At 31.6% G+C, this 22,702-nt stretch overlaps 2 protein-coding genes across 2 annotated transcripts; one reads left to right on the plus strand and one right to left on the minus strand.

Moving 5' to 3' along the window:
• Positions 1 to 1,150: 1,150 nt before the first annotated feature.
• Positions 1,151 to 10,025, plus strand: LOC108907992 (pro-resilin-like). Its single transcript, XM_018711883.2, has 8 exons — positions 1,151 to 1,159; positions 2,952 to 3,042; positions 4,256 to 4,495; positions 4,824 to 5,135; positions 5,587 to 5,640; positions 6,156 to 6,487; positions 7,463 to 7,652; positions 9,400 to 10,025. The coding sequence occupies exons 1-8, from the start codon at positions 1,151 to 1,153 to the stop codon at positions 9,609 to 9,611; spliced, it is 1,440 nt and encodes a 479-aa protein (XP_018567399.1). The 3' UTR covers positions 9,612 to 10,025.
• Positions 10,026 to 12,565: 2,540 nt separating this feature from the next.
• Positions 12,566 to 22,035, minus strand: LOC108907993 (glycine-rich cell wall structural protein 1-like). The gene is made up of 8 exons (XM_023454488.1): positions 21,942 to 22,035; positions 18,095 to 18,172; positions 17,251 to 17,313; positions 16,602 to 16,667; positions 16,144 to 16,209; positions 15,930 to 15,977; positions 15,356 to 15,834; positions 12,566 to 12,919 (listed from the first exon to the last, which is right to left on the minus strand). The coding sequence occupies exons 1-7, from the start codon at positions 22,033 to 22,035 to the stop codon at positions 15,722 to 15,724; spliced, it is 528 nt and encodes a 175-aa protein (XP_023310256.1). The 3' UTR covers positions 12,566 to 12,919; positions 15,356 to 15,721.
• Positions 22,036 to 22,702: the final 667 nt, after the last annotated feature.

A 22,702-nucleotide genomic window follows, 5' to 3' on the forward strand; every position in this document is an offset into this window, starting at 1 on the left:
CTAAATTTATCTTAAATCTTCGACATTATGGTCAGTATATTTCGTGTTAAAAAGTACATTGACGACAAAAAATATGTATAATTGAAAAGCAAATCAGTTCGAACCGTCAGATTCAGCCTGAAAAATAGTTGGACAGTTACTAAGGTTTAGCTGCTCTAACACTCTGGAGTTCTAGAACCGTTTGTGTCCCAACAGCTATCTTCTGTCAAAAGGTTAATTCTCTTCCGATTCAATTTATCCCTCCCAGGAAGGAGAACGTCGCAAAGCAGTTTGCACGCAGTGGCTTTCCAAATCTTCCAGAAATATTTAGCATCCCATGGTGTCAGTTTAAAAAGCATTAATAACAGTTTGCTTTTACCTGTGTACTACTCACCTAACTTCTCTTTCCAGTAATATATGGAGAGGTGACAACTACAATAGGATTTCCAAAGCAGCTGATTGTGTTGAGCTGATTGTTCTAGTTATAATCAAACACTTTTGTTTCTGTAAACCAGATAATTTGACTTTGGTTATCTTTCGAATACTGTTAGACGATCTTAGTGCATATAGCCTGTATAGTTGTCTTATAATTTGAATAATGAAACCAATCTGAACCGAATAAGTTGGTGGGTCTCAAATTGACCAGTTTCTATTCTCAAATAAGTTTTAAATATTTGACTAAAAATAAAAAGTGTTCTAAATGAATATGATTAATATTACTGAAATAATTTTGAATGGTCCTGCAAATAATGCTCGGAGGTCTGTTCTAACGCATAGACAATCTCGTACGCTGTAATGCAAGCCGCAACTGAAAGAAGATACATTTTTATAAACAACTGAATAAATAAAGTATTTGCACATGTGAAAGTCACTTTTGAGTACTACAATTGCATCTCGTGTTTATAATGGGTTCCCATTGGGACAAAACTTCATTCCTACGTAAAAATACGATTACAGCTGAAAATTATTGCAAAAAAATCCGATACGGTGGCTGTACTAAATACATGACAGTGAATCACGATTCAATAGGTATATATAAAAGGGGAGTCTTCTGCAGATTCATTCAACAGTTTCCAGTCCTTTAGATCTAGTTGTACCTCATAGTTGGTTTTACATATGGTTTAAGTTTAGTTTCTTTTATTTAATTGTTTTAATCGCACCTCAGCTCATTATGGATAAGGTAAGGTCGACTAGGCATAATTTTATCTTATTTGGGTTTATTTATTCTATGAATGTGATTATTTCATAATACAGTTAAAATACAAAGATGAATCGCAAGCATAACGAAAAATGGGATAAGGAGAATATAAAAATATATATTTTCCGATATTTTCAAAAATATATTTCAAATTTGCCTTCTTATGACAGACTACTATTAGCTTTACAAGATTGTGTTAATACATGTCTCAAAATACCAAGATATTTTTTAAATAAAAACAACTAATATTCAAGTTGGTAATCACTTTGTTAAGATGTCTCGCTTGCATAATTTTCAGTAAATATAGTATAGTAACGTTTTTGATTACACCCTGTATAAATTTAATTCTGTTTGTTGTAATTTTTCGTTTCTATATATTGTGCTTTTCTATGATATAAGAATACATAACCGTTATACTCAGTACAATCTCTTAAAAAAAATAGAAAAAGAAATATTATTTCTTTTAATAAATCTCCAAAAGTAGATATTTTAATACATGGAAAGTTGTTTTTTCACCATATAAATATTAGTAGAAATAATTTTTTATATTATGTATTGTAGATTTTATGACTATCAAAAAGTTTAAATTTTATTTAATTATGTAAAAAAATGGAAATATGTCAAACTAAATCACTACACATAGTTGTATAAACATTATAAAGCACATTTTTGAATAAGTTATCCACATGATTTACCATTGTTGGCTTTGAGCTTATTTAAAACCACAGCAATTTAATAACTTCAATTACTGCAGTTTTAAATAAACTCATAGTTGTTAATGGTTACCACGTGCAGAAATATAAGTTTATACCTCTACAGAATTTGGGTTGTATTTAGTACATTGAAAATAAGGTTCTGCTCCACCATAAATAATACCCTCATTTTATCATTTTTCTACATAGGAAATGTGTACGGATAAAAGTTTTCCAGTACCAAGTTGTGTAAAATTGAATATAGAATTATAGAGATGTAGACCTAATATGAGTTTTCTAAAAGAAATAAGTATCCTGTATATGTGTTTTTGTGAGTTGAATAGCCTTCTTTCGATTACAGTAATCTAAAGTTTCTAAGGAAATATACCCAAAAGAATATGCCACACTCTTAATGTTTTATAAACATATTATTATTATTTTTCGGACAACCAGGTATTTTTTAACATATCATGCACATACTTTTGGACCCATCTCCTTTGTTTTAGATACATTTTAAATCTTATATCTCTGTAGTCGCATGAAAGCGTTTTATCTAAATATGCAGGACGTTCCGTTAGAAAAGTCATTATGTTTCTGTAAGCTGATATTACATTTTTTCATTAGAAATTATTTAATATGAATATAAAGTGAATCCTAGGTATAACTTTTATTCACATTATATCTAGAAAAATAACAATGGGTAGAAGTGACTTTATATGTCTGTATGAATTCATAAAGTTGACAACTTGAAATAAAAATCATATTTTATTTAAAAATGTAATCAACATGCAACTATTTTCAAGTTAGGTAATTTTAGAGATTCTTTGGGTAATTGAAAGTTTGTATGCGTCACTTTTGAGCTAAGTATATGAGAAATAGAAATGAAGATTATTTTTTATCAAATTAACAACAGTTACATATATCCAAATCTAAAACTAATTATGAAGCTAGGGAATTTTTGTATTTTCATTTCTTTAGAAATCTCTAAAAAATCAAAGAGAAAGTTAAGGAAACGATGAGTTTATAGTTTATACAAATAATTCTTGTCTATAGTTTTAACGACATCTTTTCATTTGTTTTAGGTACTAACATTTTTGGTTTTGATATGGAGCGTTTCTGTAAGGACGGAACCACCAGTGAATTCGTATTTGCCACCTAGTAATGGTGGTTATAGTAAGTGAAAAGTTTATCAACTACATCACATAGGGTGTCTTTTAAGTTGTTTTTTTCCTTTTAATATAAAATTGATCTCAACAAAGAAAACAAGTCTTTCAAGTAACATTTTTGCGAAATTTCAAATATAATGAAAACAAAAAACTATTTCTTTATTTAGATCTCACGTCCAGATCTGCCTATGGATATTTAAAATTGTCCAAATTGGACCCATTCATGCAAGCTATCGCTCAACGTATAATCAATACGTTTTCCTCGAATTAATTTTACTACATTTTGTATAGCTTCGTGTCTATCTCTGTGTCTCTATAGCCTCGTGTATATCTAAAATCTAAGGCAAAAAAGGTAAAAATATTAATACAACTTTCATCTTTTAATAAAACATTTTAATATTAATAAAATTCTCTACATGTACCTACCCTATATAAATATAACTGCAACATTTCTGCTATACCTAGTGAAGGAGAATAGTCGAATATAATAGTCGGAGAATAGTAGAGAAGAAGAATAGTCGTCAAATTGTTGATTTTATAAACTTAGTTTTATCCAACTAGAAACGTCATACATATCACGATATCACTATAATCACTGTAACACATGGCAAGTCAACTTTTAGAATGTTTTTTCTGTTTCCGTGCCCAAACCTTTTACTCAAGGGGAACTGTCACATTTTATATACTTTCAGTTCACTTTGATTGAGTTTTGAGTACCAGAACAGAAAGACTTTATATTGTGTTTATAGTAGAAGACTCTTTAAGTTTTACTCGAAAATCAGACTTTTTTCGAAAAACATAAGACAGTAGCAATTTGTAGAAAATTGAAAGACGAATCCGAAAATATCATGATTGTTACCCTAAAGCAGTGGCGTACTATTTTATTTAGAAAAATATGCCACAGAGACCCTGTATCTCCGCCACTGGAACATGTAAATTTCAGGAAAAGCCCTTAGATTTTGGACAATATTTACATAAATACATGTGCCCAATTTCAAATTATTTCACTTAATAGTTTTTAAATTATTTAAAAAAATAAAAAATATTTTTTTAAGTTTAACACCCTGTATCTTTTTAACAAAGCGGCCTAGTTTCTTCAATGTGGAATATTTCCGGTTAGACAAGATTAAGTTTACAAAATCAAGGTAGGATGAATAATAGGGAAAGACAATACTCAAAAATGCAACAGAAAAACAGTTATTAATGACATTTTTTTATAGATGGTGGACCACCCAGTTCAGTCTATGGTCCACCGGGCTATCAGCCTGGTCCTGCGATAGGCAATGGAAATGGTAATGGCGTAAATGGTAATGGAAATGGAAACGGTAATGGCGGTAATGGCAATGGTAATGGCGGTAATGGAAATGGCAATGGTAATGGCGGTAATGGCAATGGTAATGGTCATGGCAATGGCAATGGCAATGGCGGAGCTCCCAGCCTTGTTTACGGAGCTCCAAATGGTAAATACAAAAATTGTTTAAGTATAGTATACGAGTCTTATAGTACAGTAGTTATAATTTAGTTTCTTTGCCAACAAGGACTGAAAAAAGATTGCGATTTAAATAAAAACTCTGAACAGCCTAAAATTCATCAAATAGATATACCAAACCAAATAAATCGAGACTAAGATTTATTGTATAGCAGAAATGGGCTCTATCATACTTATTTGCATGCTTTTGAAATAATAGCTACACTTTTTATAAAAAAAATTAACCTATTTTGAATCTACAACAATGAAACAGGAAATTTTCCGTTTTATTTTTTTTCTGATAATACATCACTTTATAGGCAATGGTTATCAAGTAGACAGTGACCAAAGACCGGGTACTAGTTATCTTCCACCCAATGGTAATGGCAATGGAAAACCAGGCCCCGTTTATGGTGCGCCAAGCAATGGTAACGGTAACGGTGGTAGAAATGGAAACGGTAACGGTGGTAGAAACGGAAACGGTAACGGCGGTAGAAATGGAAACGGTAACGGCGGAAATGGAAATGGTAACGGCCACGGAAATGGAAATGGCAATGGAAATGGTAATGGAAATGGTAATGGAAATGGTAATGGCAATGGTAGACCTAGTTCTGTTTATGGACCTCCAAATGGTAATCAAGAAACCTTACTTTAAAAATTAAATTGCATTTCATACTTCTAAACATTCTGTTCTATTCTTCCTTTGATGTGTGCGTAAACCACCTAATTCGTGATTATGTTTTTCATTTCTTGTATTCCATATTTCATATTTTCTTCTATAGTCATGTCTCTTAATTTTTTACTCTTCACATTATTCCATTTTGTTCTTTTCTACCTATTCCATCTGAACCAAAGTTACATTAAACTTTTTGTTTTTAAATATATTTCTGCAATTTGACTCAAAATTACTACATCAAAAGAAAAAAGAATGTATTCGTGGATAAATTTCAACTGTACCAAATAAGTAAGCCTATTCACTTAAAGCAAATTCGAAAAATCATATAAAAATGTATATTAGTCGACGCCACAAAGCATAAGCTTCAAAGTTATTAATTTTGACGAGTGACACTTTAATGTTTTAAGGTAATGGAAATGGTAGACCTGGTCCAGTATATGGTCCTCCCACCAACGGTAACGGTAATATCATTTTGTAGTACATATTTCTGCAAGAACATACAGTGAGGTTTTTTAGACTACTAATTTCCTTTGCATGAATTATTATGAATGGATTTGTTTCAGATCATTTTAGTTTATATTAGTTGGTTTAATTGTATATGTATTTTCTTTTATTTGATTTCACTTGAATGATGATACGAAATGAAATTAAATGGTAATGGTAATAATTTACATTTACGGTATTAATTTAATATTTCTATAAGAAAATGTGATTTTACTATATTTCTAACATTCTTTGTACGAACTATGTTTGCATCTGTTTCACATCCAGTTGGTTTTTATTTAATTCTTATGGAAAATAAGACAAAATCTTACTAAAAACAACATTAGTCACATATAGACGATTACAGCTAGAGAATTATAATTTTTAACTATTCTGACTTATCATCATCATAATACCGGCAATACGAAATTACAGTAAAAAAAATGAACATCTGTCTTGGTCGTAAATCATTACTTATCTAAAGTCTTAACAGGAAATGGACGTCCAAGTCCAAAATATGGAGTACCAAATGGTAACGGCAATGGAAAACCGAATTCAGTGTATGGTCCACCAAGAAATGGAAATGGCTTCGCAAATGGTAATGGCAATGGTAACGGTAATGGCAACGGTAATGGCAACGGCCATGGCAACGGCCATGGCAACGGCCATGGCAACGGCAACGGTAACGGCAACGGTAACGGCAATGGTAACGGTAACGGTAATGGTAATGGGGGACCGGGTGCTGCTTACTTACCCCCATCTAATGGCAATGGAAATGGAGGATACCAGTACAATGGAAACGGTGGACAAAACGGGGAGAGTACGGTATGTTTCTTGTAAATCTTAACATATCCGTGTAATTTTTCATTATTTTTATACATATCCAACAGATATAGTGACCAACTGCATATGACAAAGGCAACACATCAGCAAATTTACATATTTACATAACCAACTTACCGTAAATAATTAAATTCTAATTAAATAAATAACAAAAAAAAATCTCAGATTTTGAGGCAATGAAGTAATGACAATGGCACCAAATAGTAGACCAACACTATTTACGAATATATAAACACTAATAGGTATTGTACCATATCTTTAACAAACATATAGGAATAGAGGCTCCAGTATCGAGCCTTGTGGCACTTAAATTATTTCAAACATTTCAGATTATTTATGGTACGTGTTCTAGTTCCTATTATTTAATGCTTTATGGTTTCGTTTTCGAAATAAGAAGAGATAAAGATAAATTACAAGAAAACTAAAGCATAACATGTGTAGGGAAAAAAATTGCAGCTATTCTACCATTTTTTTTTTCTGAAGAACAAAAAACTGTTTGAGTTTCTTATCTTTACTTGTTACAACTCTACAGTTATTAATCTATATTTAACAAAATTAAAGGACGCAATTTAAAAAATTCAGTATTTTAATGCAATATAGACGTATTTTTTTTATTATAAACTAAATTATGATTTTATTGAAAACAGTTATATTCAAATGATTTCGAGTTTACTTTTCATGTTTGTTAACATATAACAACTTACTGACACATCAGTGACCACACTATTTAAACTTTGATAAATTTCATCAACTGTGACAAACAAGTAGGTACTAATTTCCATGGTGAATATGCAATAACCAGCATTCCAAAGTGGAATATTTTCTGAAGGGTATATCGATAACGTTGTTTTCCTCTTCATCACTTTTTCGCTTGTTTGAAATTCAGAATTCGTTATAGTAATCACCAAAAGTGACTGTCGTTAACTAGCTTTTAACAGTTTGTACTGTATTTTTCAGGAACCCGCTAAATACGAGTTTGAATACGAAGTAAGCGATCCAGAGAGTGGTGTTCAATTCGGCCACAAAGAACAGCGAGATGGAGACTTTACCACAGGCGAGTACAATGTTCTTCTTTCAGACGGTAGGACGCAGATAGTGGAATACGAGGCAGATACAGATGGATATAAACCAACGATCACTTATGAAGGTATCCCCCTCAACTCGCATATTAATTTAAACTCTGCTTAATTTTTTCGCTATGTAGATATACTTTTACGTCATTTAGTTAAGATTAAGTGTACAATATGGGTAGTGTGAGAATAAGAAAGTAACCTGAACGTGGTGCTTTTACTCCTTTAAGAATCATAAATGCACAGTACACTGTTCATGTGAGTTCTCGTAACATATAAGAAAGCGAGCGTGTGGTTTTGTATATTATAAGATCTGTAGGAGACACATATGGTGTTAAAAAGTACATACACCATAAAATGATTTCGACCAAAAATAACTACGAAATCATAGGCTTTTATTTTTGTTTGTCATGCGAGCTCACGTCAACAAAGAAGCAATGTCAACAATTATTCGTGCTTTAATATGTTTTTTTTATGTTTACTTGATCACAAAAAAAAAACGTTAAGGTTACTTTTTGAATCTACCTCGTATATTTTAATAGCTCCGTGCTATTAGAGATGGAATTTGTGCAGAAAAAAAATTTACGCGTTGAAATGGCCTACAAGCTACGATAATTGCACTGTTTTTATTCATTTTATTTAACGTATTAGGAGACAGTTACTTTAGTATGATTACTCAATATATAATTATGCACATAAACGCTGAATATTGGAAATATCCAGAGAACCAGAGAACCTAGATTCATGTCAGGGTAAAAAATAATTGTTATACCTATTAATTGTTTAAATATTTGGGGTTAAGTTAAAAGTTGTTCAATATTACGACAATAAAATCTGTAAAACATTGAAAGCTATAAAGCAAAGTCTATTTAACTCACTAGTGATTTGTGACATTATTTACATTTGCATTATGACGATACATAAATGCACCAATTTTTTGTCAATAATTATAATAAATTCCATTATCATCAGCAAAACATTACAAAGAATGTATTAGATCTTACATTCACACACCATATTTGAAACTGGAATTGTATAATGTAACAGTGCTGTTTATCAGCGGGACAGAATATAATTGCTGATGATAAACAAACCAACTGGAGCATCTTTATATAAATTAGAACACATCTTGTAATTGAAAATATTTCAATGCTCTACTCATTTATAATAATAATCGTAGTAGATTAATAAGTATACTGCACCTCCCAACTAATGGTCATTGCAATTGTTTCATTTCATTTGTGTGACGTAGCTATATTATTAATAAGCAGAGATTTGTTTTTTTTTTATTATCGCTTTTGCTTGAATTCGAGTTAACCGACAAAATTATTACTATTTCTGCAAATTGTTTATTTTTAAAAATAATTATTCTCTACTTAAATACAGAAATATATCACTTAAAATATAGTAATCAAGAACAAAATAATAAATGTTTCGCCTTCTTATGAAAACCAACGAAAAAATTCCAAATATTTGTCAGAAATAAATATATATTGGAATGTAAAGGATTAATATTTGATTATCCCATAAAGGATCAGATTGTTTCTTCAAAAGAAGGAATATACTCTAATTTCTCAATCGTCTTTTTGCTGTCTTGTATAAGTGTAACAATTTTTAAACAACAGGTACGTTTTCATAACTTATCTTAACTCGTATTATTTCTTTAATATTTTGCCACACTTTCCGAAATAATACCCTCATAGTCACATTTCACTCGAACCAAGTGATGGTATAGTACATACTTATTCTCTTTCTTATATTCATGGTCTTTTATTGGCAAAAACTCTGGATATTGAGACAAATACAATTACACGATATTTCCAGGTGGTAATGGAAACGGAAATGGAAATGGAAACGGCGGATACCCCAGAGGACCAAATGGCAATGGATATAACGGGTACAATGGCAATGGCAATGGTGGTCACAATGGCAATGGAAACGGTGGTAACGGCAATGGTGGAAATGGCAATGGTAATGGAAATGGAAACGGAAACGGCGGTTATCCAGGGAGTAACGGCAATGGAGGCCCCTACTGAATGCCAGATGTTTAATCTTTTCTCTGATACCTTACTGAAGCTGATCGAAATTATAAGAATATGTGAAACTGCGTCTAACTAAGAAGTACATTTTCATTTTTCTTCTTGTAAATTTAGTCACTCTTTCTGCAGATACTTCTTCAATCTTTAGCTTACTTCATTATTATAATATTAAGATTGCACCGTCAAAATACAATTTTCTTATATAATACCTCCATTTGTGCAGCATCTTGTATCTCATATAGCTCAAAATGTCAATGATATGTATATACTTCATCAACATAGTATTATTAATTCTAGTATTTTTTATATATAGTTATGTACTGTTATTACTTTTAAGGCAATGCATTAGGTATAACTAGATATAAGGCATTTATCTAAGTGTTGACGACTGCTTTGTTTAAAGGAACAGATTTGGACTGCCACTATAAAAATAACAAAATATGTATCTCAAACATGTATATAATTAAATGTATTTTATGAAATAAATAAACGTATTTATTTTAATAGAACTGCTTTATTATTTCTTTTGCATTAAATATACAAATGAAGATAGCTCTTTGATGTTTTAGGTGGAAAAGAAACGTACAAACAATAGAAATGAGTGAAATCTACAGGGTGCTAAAAAAGAGTGTAAAATATATTAGGAAGTAATAGTATGAACCAAAATAAGCAGAAAAGTCTTAATAATCATGGGTCCGCAAAGTAACGGTTGCGGAGATATGGACCACTATTCGTTTTTCAAACATTTTATTTTATTAGGAATAAACCGACAAAGAAAGCTTTTAACAAACAAAAAACAAAGTTACAGAAGATGTTCAAAGTGCCCTCCGTCCACTTCCAAGCAGGCACGACATCTTCGTCTCAACGATATTCGAACTCTTTCGAAAACACCCTCCTTGGTTTGGATTTCTTGACACTTTTGATTAATCCGTAGCTGCAGCTCTTCCAGGCTATTTACAGGAGTACCATACACTAATGTCTTCAAATATCCCCAAACAAAGAAATCTAGAGGGTTCAGATCAGGCGATCTTGGAGGCCATAAAACAGGTCCGGCCCTTCGTACCCATCTATGTGGTAAAGTTTGGTGTAAATTATCTCTAAGGGCCATGGAAAAATGAACTGGAGCACCATTATGCTGGAACCACATTTATTGCCTCTGATTCAAAGGAATGTCTTCCAAAAACTCATACAGTGTGTCTGCAGAAAGTTGAGGTAAGCAGCGCCTGTTAATCGGTTTGGTAAAACAATAGGACCTAGAAACCTGTCACCTACAATACCCATCCAAATTGTTTAATGAAAAACGTGCCTGATGTCCAGATTCTATTAGAGCATGAGGATTTTCGTCGGCCCAAATATGTGTATTGTGAAAATTAAACACTATTTCTTGTGAACCCGGCCTCATCAGTAAAAAGAATGTTTGCAAGAAAACGAGGGTCTTCAGCATCATGACGTAGAAACCAGCGGCAAAAAACCAAACGTGCTTGATGATCATTTATTGGATTTAAGGCCTGTACTCTTTGCACATGGTATGGATAAAGCAGTTGCTCGTGAAGGATTCTCCAAACAAGAGGACCACTAATTCCTACCTCGGCTGATATTCTCCGCACACTCGTATCTGGATTCTGCTCTACCAGTGCTAGAATTTCTTCTTCTGCTCTAGGAGTGGATACCGACCTTGGTCTTCCGGATAAATGGCACTGTTTGCTCAAGGAACCGGTATCACGCAATTTTTGGTGAATTCTTCCAAACATGCGTTGTGAAGGAATCTGGCGATTTGGATAAGCGTTAAATAAAGACGTCGCGCTTCAGTGGCGTTCCCATTAGCACGACCATACATGAAATGCATGTCTGTTAATTCTGTGTTAGAGTAACCAGCCATAGCGAAAGAAAACTTGTGCACTGAGAACAACTGTCAAATACGTACTGTTTATTTCACTAAACATCAACCAACTATTATAAGAAAATACACAACGTTTTTGCAAACTAAAAAAAGGGGCTAAAAAACATAAAACAATCCATATCTCCGCAACCGTTACTTTGCGGACCCATGTTTATTGAGACTTTTCTGCTTATTTTGGTTCATTGGCTATTACCTCTTAAATATTTTACACTCTTTTTTAACACCCTGTATAGTTACAAGTAAAATAAATTCAGAAATATGTGAAAATGAAAGCGACAAAAATAGGAATAGTCAGGACAACATGAATCTGAACAGAATAGAGGAATTCCGACAAGTGAAAAAGTTTAAGAACCGAGAAGTGATGATTAACCTAAACCAAAGGGAATATTAAATGAATAAGAAAAGAAAAGAAATGGCAAATAGGATTAAAAAGCATGGAAAAAGCTTTTTTGTTAAAAAATGGAAATATCGAAGCGCAGAAAAGTATATATGTATGTCAGTTATTATTCTTCCGCGGGTGTTGTATGTGATTGTTTGACGACGTTTCGGTAAAATCTCATTTACTATCTTCTAGTCTTGTTACTTCTGCTTCGCGTTGCTAATATAAGCCAAACATAGATCTCAAAAACGGTTGCACATATTTGTACAAATATTTTAAATCAGCAAAAGAGATACAAATAACGACTTTTGTCATTTTTGATAAAATTAAATTTTAATTTGACAGTAACGTTCTATTTTTCAACTTTATAACGCTGTAACTTTATGAAAAATAAATCTTTTGAAAACAATAAATAAACAACAGCTTGTATCTTATCAGTTGGCTATAAAAAAAAATTAAAAATATGTATGCAACCCTAATTTAATTTCATATATCACAAATTTATGAAAGTTTTCTTTGTGGGCCTAGAAATCCACTAAAGAATATCGGTCCAGCCTCTACTGAAACAAAAGCCTTTAAAGACAAGGTGAAAAAAAAAACATAAAAGCAGAATTAAAACCACTTCTACATCTCAATGTTTTTTTATTTTTCTATGGTCGGCTAGAAGTTTTACATAAAACAATCTGTATTACCAACTAGTAAGTAGCTTTGAAAAACTGATAATTACTAGCTTTTCTAAAGACTGGTACATTATCTGTAAAATTAAACCAGAACATTTTTTAATACAGCGTTTCTTCTCTTCCTCCAGCACTATTTAAAAGCTTTGAGTACATTCCCTAAGACAGATAATAAGCGACTATATTTGTTACGTAACCATAAAATTGAAGGAACGGCGTTACTGAATGTTTTGGATACAAACACCAGTTAATTGTAGGAAGAAGTAATACGTCTTGTATACCATATTCATTCAAAGGTGCCATACTGATTTCACTAATTTATATACACCTACAGTTCTGTACATCAAATCTACAAATAAAATGTTTATATTTCGACTGTTTATCGGAACGTATATCTATGTATCTACGGTATATCTATAGTTAGCGGGATGTCTACAGGGGATAAAATAAAGAAAGGAAAAAATGTTGAAAGGAATACCTTGTTTTTTAAATAAGGCCCCTGTGTAGAATTTTAAGTTTATACTACAAGGTGTTCAAGAAATTAAAAATTNCGTTCTATTTTTCAACTTTATAACGCTGTAACTTTATGAAAAATAAATCTTTTGAAAACAATAAATAAACAACAGCTTGTATCTTATCAGTTGGCTATAAAAAAAAATTAAAAATATGTATGCAACCCTAATTTAATTTCATATATCACAAATTTATGAAAGTTTTCTTTGTGGGCCTAGAAATCCACTAAAGAATATCGGTCCAGCCTCTACTGAAACAAAAGCCTTTAAAGACAACGTGAAAAAAAAAAACATAAAAGTAGAATTAAAACCAAGTAGGTAATTCCTAAAAAGTTTTAAAAATATAACAAAACATTGTTGGAAAGGTAATGAAAAAAAAATTAATTTCGTACAAATATACAGTATTTTTTATAAGAAATAACAAAGTTTAGTGACATTTCTTCTAAAATATGAAATTAAGAAAACACTGTATAATTTTTTCTTTATTGAATGATTCATCATATATTTATGCAAATATCAGAGAAGTATTTACTGTAATAATGTTAGTAATTCGTATATTTAAACAACCAATTTTTATATAGTTAATTAATCACTCAACACGTTAGAAATAAAACTGGATAAATTATTCGATTACATTTTTTTAACATAATAGATAAGAATAAAATCTTGTTACTTACTAACGAACTTATAATAACAATAATTTATCGAAGTCAGAACATAAGACAAATGTTTACACATGTCACAAAAGAAATGTGACACCAAAAGTATCAGTAACTAAAAATAAGTCAAAGCTATAGCATAAATCATTAAAAAAATATATTAAAAATAAATACTATAGATACAAAAAGAAGCACTATTACAAAGTGCATAAAGAAATATATCACACACTAATTACATAGTAAGTATTCTTAGGGGACTAACAAGAGCAACAAATGAGTAAAAAGCTTTCATTTTAAGAAAGTTCCTCATTCTCATTTTATAATGAGTATTACACAAGGACCCAATTGCTTAAGGCAGCATATTAAAAAAGCGCATGCAATAGTAATTAGAACCGACTCTAGTTCTGCTTAGTCTAAGAGGAACAAGATTTATATTGTACCTGTTTCTAGTAGGATAATCATGGTTCATACAATGTTGACGAAAGATATGGATAATTTCCTCAATGTACAAGAGACATTCCAATATATAGACACTTGGTAGTGTAAGTATGCCACATTTCTTAAATTGTTGCTTACAGTCCGCTCTATATAAAAATATCACCAAGGCAAGAATGACCCAGTTCAAAATAGCATAGCACAGATGTGAGTGAAAAAACCATAATAGGCTGACAGCAATGTTTTTATCGAAACAGAATTAACAAGGCTTCTGATCAGGAACATCTTTTTGGATAACTCATCAATATGCTGCTTCCAAAGACATTTGGCAATCAATGTTGACTCCGAAAAATTTCACTTGCGAGACGCAATTGGTGAATTCATCATGCACATAACGCAAAGCAAACAAAATAGACTGAGTTTTGTCTTGATAGAGATACATGTTATTTGCTAAAAATCACTGTTTAACATTATCCTGTGTTGTTTGAACATTCTTACGAAGGAAACTGGCCTGATCTGCACTGTTTAGAATCGTCCACATAGAGGATAAACTTGGAAATGCTATCACTATTTGGTGAATCGTTTATATAAATGAGAAACAGTACAGGCCCAAGGACAGATCCTTGTGGGACTTCGGGATTCATGGTTAAGCATGAAGAAAGAAGCAAAGAGACAAACTGAGATATGTCACTAAGGTATGATTTAATAAGGGAGATACTATTTGGGTCAAAGTTATAGCGCGAAAGTTTATGTATTAAAATGTAGCTCACACTGTCAAAATCCTTAGTAAGGTAATATAAAGTACCATTAGTAATGTCTCTGTTCTCAAACTGTACTACGTACATAGTTTTGAAATTTCGTCTATGAAATTATTAATGATACAGGCAATTTATTGTACAGATTTAGATCTGCACTTAATATATAACAAGCAATTTATTTTGTAACAATTTCATAATAGTAGAGGTCTTGTAACTGATTCCTCTCGCATCCTTATAATTTTATTTCCTATTGTAAATCAAGCTGTATCCATTTCTGTTTGAAAATAAACGAGTGCAATTTATATATGTATTTATAGTACTATAACACGAAAGCTATGCTGTCAACGTGTCTACACAGATAATAATTAAATGGAAGGAGATGTGTGGAATTAACAGAAACAAAGGTCACAACAATACCTACCTTATCACGTCATTAACTATAATTTTTCTCATCACTCCAAATATGTATTTCATGAGTTGAGGCTGAGAAAGTCATATCAGTACTTACAAGGGTACAGGGTGTTCCGAAATTTTCCCACATCTTTGATTTCTTCGCTTAGCCGTTAGAGGGTGTTGAAATTGAGAAAAAAATTCTCTCAAAATAAGTCTTAACACTTTGTCCAATTGAAATTAAATTAGGTACTTATATATAAAAGTCACTTCTCGAAACTCTTAACCAAATTTGCTCACTTTTTTTGCGGGTGATCTTATAATAACAACAAATGTTCTTATTTAGCCGTAAGGCAAGAACTCATCGAAACATTTTCAATATAAATCTTATTTATTATCAATTATTTAATTTATTTGATAACCATTTAGCCTTTGCGAAACCTGCAAAAAGCACAGAAAGAAATATTCCAATTCCCAATATATTATTTCCATATCCACCATCTGCTGCATCTAAAATAAACTATCTTTAAGAAATTCAAATATTTTTGTAGAATTCTGGAAACATTTAAATTATTTAAAATGTTTTTTTTATTAAAACATATTACCTCCAAGTCCTTTTCCTCCTCCTCCTACTCCACCTGTTCCCTCACCACCTGAGTGTAATTTTTATTCATTAACTTCTTGTAATAAGGATAGTATTCATGTGTTTACTTTGCATAAAGCGGATCTTGTACTTTTGTTTTCAACAGACTCATGTTGATGTGAAGCTTTGTTTTTGTCAAAAAATCATGAATCAAAATAGTATGAGTAGTGACTTACCTCCTTGCCATAATCCTACGCCTTGTCCAAATCCTGTACCACCACCAAAACCTCCTCCAACACCACCTAAAATAAACTATTTCGTTTTAGAAAATATTTAATATACAGAGTGTCAATCTTATAACTTAAATAAAAAAATCGAACCAATTTTAAATTTATAAACTGTATTTTTTAAAATATTGTGATATATACATACAAAATGTAAGAGGCAAGAGAAAAAATGATGCGTTTGGTTTTCTTTGTTTATTCATTACCAGAATAATTAGCCATGAATGTTTCTTGCACCGTCGTTATTATATATTGTATACCACAATATAATATTTCTTATGGCGAGTATTGATGTGTTTACTTTGCATAAAGCGGATTTTGTACTTTTGTTTTTAACAGATTCATGTTGATGTGAAGCTTTGTTTTTGTCAAAAAAATCATAAATCAAAATAGTACGAGTAGTGACTTACCTCCTTGCCATAATCCTACGCCTTGTCCAAATCCTGTACCACCGCCAAAACCTCCTCCAACACCACCTAAAATAAACTATTTCGTTTTAGAAAATATTTAATATACAGAGTGTCAATCTTATAACTTAAATAAAAAAATCGAACCGATTTTAAATTTATAAACTGTATTTTTTTAAATATTGTGATGTATACATACAAAATGTAAGAGGCAAGAGAAAAAATGATGCGTTTGGTTTTCTTTGTTTACTCATTACCAGAATAGTTAGCCATGAATGTTTCTTGCACCGTCGTTATTATATATTGTATACCACAATATAGTATTTCTTATGGCGAGTTTTGAAGCAGTGATATCGAGTTCTGCAGTCGATACGGAATTTAATAAAGTATAGTTATTTTAGAATTTACTTTAAAAAAAACACACCACACCACAGAAATGAGACAATCCCCAAATCCAAAGCCAAAGGCTGTGCGGAAGGGGGCTACACTTGAAAAAACGGGGACTAACACCCATCATCCATCCACATTGCCAGTGACGACACCGGGGATCGAACCCAGACCAGAATAGGAAGCCTGGCCGAGAAATGCTTGCCACCGCACTCTCGACCGACTGCGCTACCGTGGCGATCCAAATAAATATAATATTAATTACCTCCGGATCCTCTTCCCCCTCTAACACCTCCACCTGAGCCTAATCCAACACCAAATCCTCCACCTGAAAATAATACGTTTTATCTAAATAGTCTCAATCTATTTACTTTCAATTTCTACTTTTAAAATTATCATTTGATTATATGAAAGGATATTTGTCAATTGTACTTTAAAAATATATATCTTTTTCACCATTCTAACTGTATATATTCATAATATTCTTTTTATTGCAATTTACCATTTTGGTACCAAACTGACACTTGAACTGTAAATATTTAGGTATACAGAAATGTAAACATATGTAATAGTTCTGCGAAATCGGAATATGCAGTCAGAAAGATAAACTGAATTTTTAAGTACATATGTATATGCTTATAGTATGGTCCGTAATTATGTTTCAGTAATAAAATGGGCGATTCATCAATTAAATCATTAAATTTAACAAGGCCCAGAACAATCTAAAATTAATTTGTTTACAACATGTTTATTTTAAATCATCGTTATTTACTATGTTAGAAACATTATACTACATCCGAATTTCAGGGTATAATATCGATTTCGAGACACACTTATGAAATATCGTAGTATTACAAAGAGCCGTTTTAGCAAAAATTTATGCTTTTTTTTGTTTACTCATTACCAGAATACCATGAATATTTCTTGCAGCTTTGTTATTGCATATTGTTTGTATACCTCAATATTTTTAACTCCTGACCTCCTTACTAGTTTCATTCTTTCTTGTTTTGAAACAGTGATATCGTGTTCGGCAGTCCATACAGTATTTAATAAATTATAGTTGTTTTAGAATTTTTTTAGAATTTTCTTTTTAATATCATGTTTATTACCTCCTTGTCCTCTTCCCCTTCCACCACCACCACCTGAGCTTATTCCAACAACAAATCTTCCACCCGTGGCTTCACCACCTGCAAGGAAATACATTTAACCTAAACAGTCTCAACCTATTTACTTTCAATTTGTACTTTTAAAATTATCGTTTGGTTATATGAAAGGATATTTGTCAACGGTACTTTAAAAATATCTATCTTTTTCACCACTCTAACTATATACAGGGTGTCCCACCACGAACTCCACCGATGGATATCTGGGAAACCGATTAAAGGATTTTTTTGAAACTATGATGGTGTGATACGGACCATGAGATCTACCAAGTTAAAATATTTTCAAGATCATCGTACTTCCGGTTATACCGGAAGTTGATACTAACTTTCTTATTTTAAATGGAACCCCCTGAATATTATTGCATTTTTTGGAAAGAACATCTATTTTTAAGTTGAAAACATATTGCACACTCCCCATACTTAGGATTGACCGTTTCCGAGATATTTAGATTTTTAAGCAAAAATTGGCAGATGCAGACTGTCGACAAAATTTAGTTTTCCCGGAAATATACACCGTGTCCACCTAGTGCGCGTAAGTCCAATATCTAGGTTAATAAAAGATATAACTTAATTTTTTTTCTACAGAATTGCCTACTTTCCCGAGCTGCACAAAATGAAAATATTTTTGCATATACAGGGTGTTCAGTTTTTCCTGGGCAGGGACCAACTTAATTTTTTTAATGGAAACCTATATTTTTTATGGCATTATCGAATTGTACGTGAAAAATTAACGGGACTTATGATCCCTATTAAAATATTGATAGTTTTCGAGATAATCGACTATTCATTTGTTTTTCTTGTTTCGTCACTTCTTGTAGTTGACATAATTATGATTGTATGACAACTAGAAATTATTTTTTTTTCAGGAACTGTAGAGTGGAGATGGCTCTTTCAAAAAACGTATCAAAAGTTGACCTGCGATATACAGGGGGCAAAAAAAATCGTGCCAAACCTGATAATTTAAAATTTGAAAAATCTCGACTTTTTCAAATAGAACACCCTGTGTTTTATGATTTCATTAGATACCTTTCTGTAGACCCTACAATTTTTTAATAGCTTTTCCTATACCTAAGTTGCGTAGTTTTTGCAAAAAAAAACATTTTTATGTGAAATACCGGATTTGCGTCCGTTCCTTTGTCGGGAAAAATATTGTAAGGGTATTTGTTTTTATTAAATTTATTAGTTGTCTAGCTACACTATTTAAAATAAAAATTAATAACTGAAAAATTGAGATATTTGAGTTTAATAAATAAGTCTTCAATGGAAAGTTACCATTTATTTGTCAATAAAATCAAAAAACCATAAAATCGCTACAAGTGATTAAGAATTAGTAAAATATGGGAAATATTTGCTAGCAGCACGTATTTACAAAGCAAATAATCCAAATTTACAGAGATTCCCACTGTATTGAAATTGTGAATGAAAGGTTTGAATGAACAGCAAATGCGAATTATGAGAAAACTACCAGGAGACATGAAAGTAACGACGATAATATTTAGTTTAAAGTTGTGCGTCTGCTCCAAATCCAAATATTAGAGCCAGGAAATTAGTAGTAACCTTGGAGTTTTCAAATATCGAAGGAAGGAACGGGCGCAAATCCGGTATTTTACATAAAAATGTTTTTTTTTTGCTAAAACTACGCAACTTGTATGTGTATGTTTCTTTTTTGTGCAAGTTGGACATTTGGTAGAGGAAGATCTAATTTATCGAATTTGACATGAAAATTTTCCAGTTTTTATACAGGGTGGTCAAAAAATTTTATCGAATATGAAATTCAGAAAATGTCTACCTACCTAAACCCAGTAGTTTTATTTTATTTACGAATAAACATTTCCCTTTTCTTAAAATGATGTTTCCATCTGTTTCGCACATTTTAGGTTGGCTGTGAGAGGTAAGGAACAATTAACATGACACCTGCCACAGGTTTTTAATTGTCAAATTTATTTAGTTCCTTGTGGGTCGGTGCTCTAATAGAATCCGGTGATATATGCTATTTTATTTGGGACACTAAAAAATAGTGTGTATACTACTCCAGTAACAACAAAGGAAAATTGTATGCATGGAGTAAGGCAAGCATACGAACATCTACCACTGGATTCTATTAGAGCAGCGACCCACAACGAACTAATCGGAAGATGTGAAAAATGTTTAGAAATTGAGAGGAAGACATTTTTAACATTTATTAAAATAAATGATTACCAGTACCAGACATCGTGAAACTTCATTCCAAGTTCCTAAACCTAGAACTGCAAAATTTACAAAATCCTACTATTACCTCGGACCTAAAATGTATAATCTATTGCCAGAAGATATTAAATCTTGTAAATCATATACATCTTTTAAAAAGCGTCTAAAAATATTCTTGGGCGAAAAGACTAAACAAGTTATCTCAAATTTATCACATAACATGCAATAAATTTTAAAATCATACTTAAAAATATTATCCCCTTGATTTTCCTCATTTCTTTCCTTCTTTTTTTTTTCCGGAAAAAGAAGGAAAAACCTGTTCTGTTGTTTACTTAATTACGTATTTGGGTATTTGATATAAATGTTAAATTGCTATTTGTGTAGTGTATATATACATGTATGTGTATTTTGCACTAATTGTAAAATCTTAGTTGTTAGACCACGCTCAAGGTTCGCTTTATGTGGAAATTATTTATTTGCTTGTAAATATACATATTGTACACATTGTAAGTATGTTCATGGTAATGGTAAATTTGACAATTAAAAACCTGTGACAGTTGTCATGTTGATTATTACTTACCTATCACGGCCAACCTAAAATGTGCGAAACAAATGGAAACATCATTTTAAGAAAAGAAAAATTTTGAGTTCTCCACATTTTCTGAACTTCATATTCGATAATTTTTTTTGACCACCCTGTATAAAAACTGGAAAATTTTCATGTCAAATTCGATAAATTAGGGCTTCCTCTACAAAATTTCCAATTTGCACAAAAAAAATAGACCTATGTTTCCGGGAAAACTAAATTTTGCTAACAGTCTGCATCTGTCAATTTTAGCTTAAAAATTAAAATATCTCGGAAACAGTCAATCCTAAGTGTGCTATATGTTTTCAACTTGAAGATAGATGTTCTTCCCAAAAATGCAATAATATATAAAGGGTTCCATTTAAAATAAGAAAGTTAATATCGACTTACGGTATAACCGGAAGTACAATGACCTTGAAAATATTTTAGCTTGGTAGGCCCCACGGTCCATATAACACCATCACAATTTCAAAAAAATCCTTCGAGCGGTTTAGCAGATATCCATCGATGGAATTCGTGGTGGGACACCCTGTATATTCATAAAATTCGTTTTATTGAAATTTACTGTTTTGATAATAAACTGATACTTGATACTATAAATATTTGTACACAAATATGTGAAAGTTCTGCGAAATCGGAATATGCAGTCAGAAAGGTAAACTGAATTTTTAAGTATATATGTATATGTTTATGGTATGGTCTTTAAGTATGTTCCCGTAATATGTATAATGGGCCGTTCCTCAATTAACTCATTTTTTTTTTAATTTCAAAGGTCAAGAACAATCTAAAATTAATTTGTTTACAATATGTTTATTTCAAATCATCGTTATTTACTATGTTAGGAACATTATACTATATCCGAATTTACTTATTTCAGGGTATAATANTTTTAACTCCTGACCTCCTTACTAGTTTCATTCTTTCTTGTTTTGAAACAGTGATATCGTGTTCGGCAGTCCATACAGTATTTAATAAATTATAGTTATTTTAGAATTTCCTTTTTAATATCATGTTTATTACCTCCTTGTCCTCTTCCCCTTCCACCACCACCACTTGAGCTTATTCCAACAACAAATCTTCCACCCGTGCCTTCACCACCTGAAAGGAAATACATTTTACCTAAACAGTCTCAACCTATTTACTTTCAATTTGTACTTTTAAAATTATCGTTTGGTTATATGAAAGGATATTTGTCAATGGTACTTTAAAAATATTTATCTTTTTCACCACTCTAACTATATACAGGGTGTCCCACTACGAACTCCACCGATGGATATCTGGGAAACCGCTAGAAGGATTTTTTTGAAACTGTGATGGTGTGATACGGACCGTGGGACCTACCAAGTTAAAATATTTTCAAGGTCATCGTACTTCCGGTTATACCGGAAGTTGATACTAACTTTCTTAATTAAATGGAACCCCCTGTATATTATTGCATTTTTTGGAACATATTGCACACTCCCCATACTTAGGATTGACCGTTTCCGAGATATTTAGATTTTTAAGCAAAAATTGACAGATGCAGACTGTCGACAAAATTTAGTTTTCCCGGAAATATACACCGTGTCCACCTAGTGCGCGTAAGTCCAATATCTAGGTTAATAAAAGATATAACTTAATTTTTTTTCTACAGAATTGCCTACTTTCCCGAGCTGCACAAAATGAAAATATATTTGCATATACAGGGTGTTCAGTTTTTCCTGGGCAGGTACCAACTTAATTTTTTTAAATGGAAACCTATATTTTTTATGGCATTATCGAATTCTACGTGAAAAATTAAC

This window comes from Anoplophora glabripennis, unplaced genomic scaffold (assembly GCF_000390285.2).
Source record: "Anoplophora glabripennis isolate ALB-LARVAE unplaced genomic scaffold, Agla_2.0 scaffold314, whole genome shotgun sequence".
Taxonomy (NCBI): Eukaryota; Metazoa; Arthropoda; class Insecta; order Coleoptera; family Cerambycidae; genus Anoplophora; species Anoplophora glabripennis.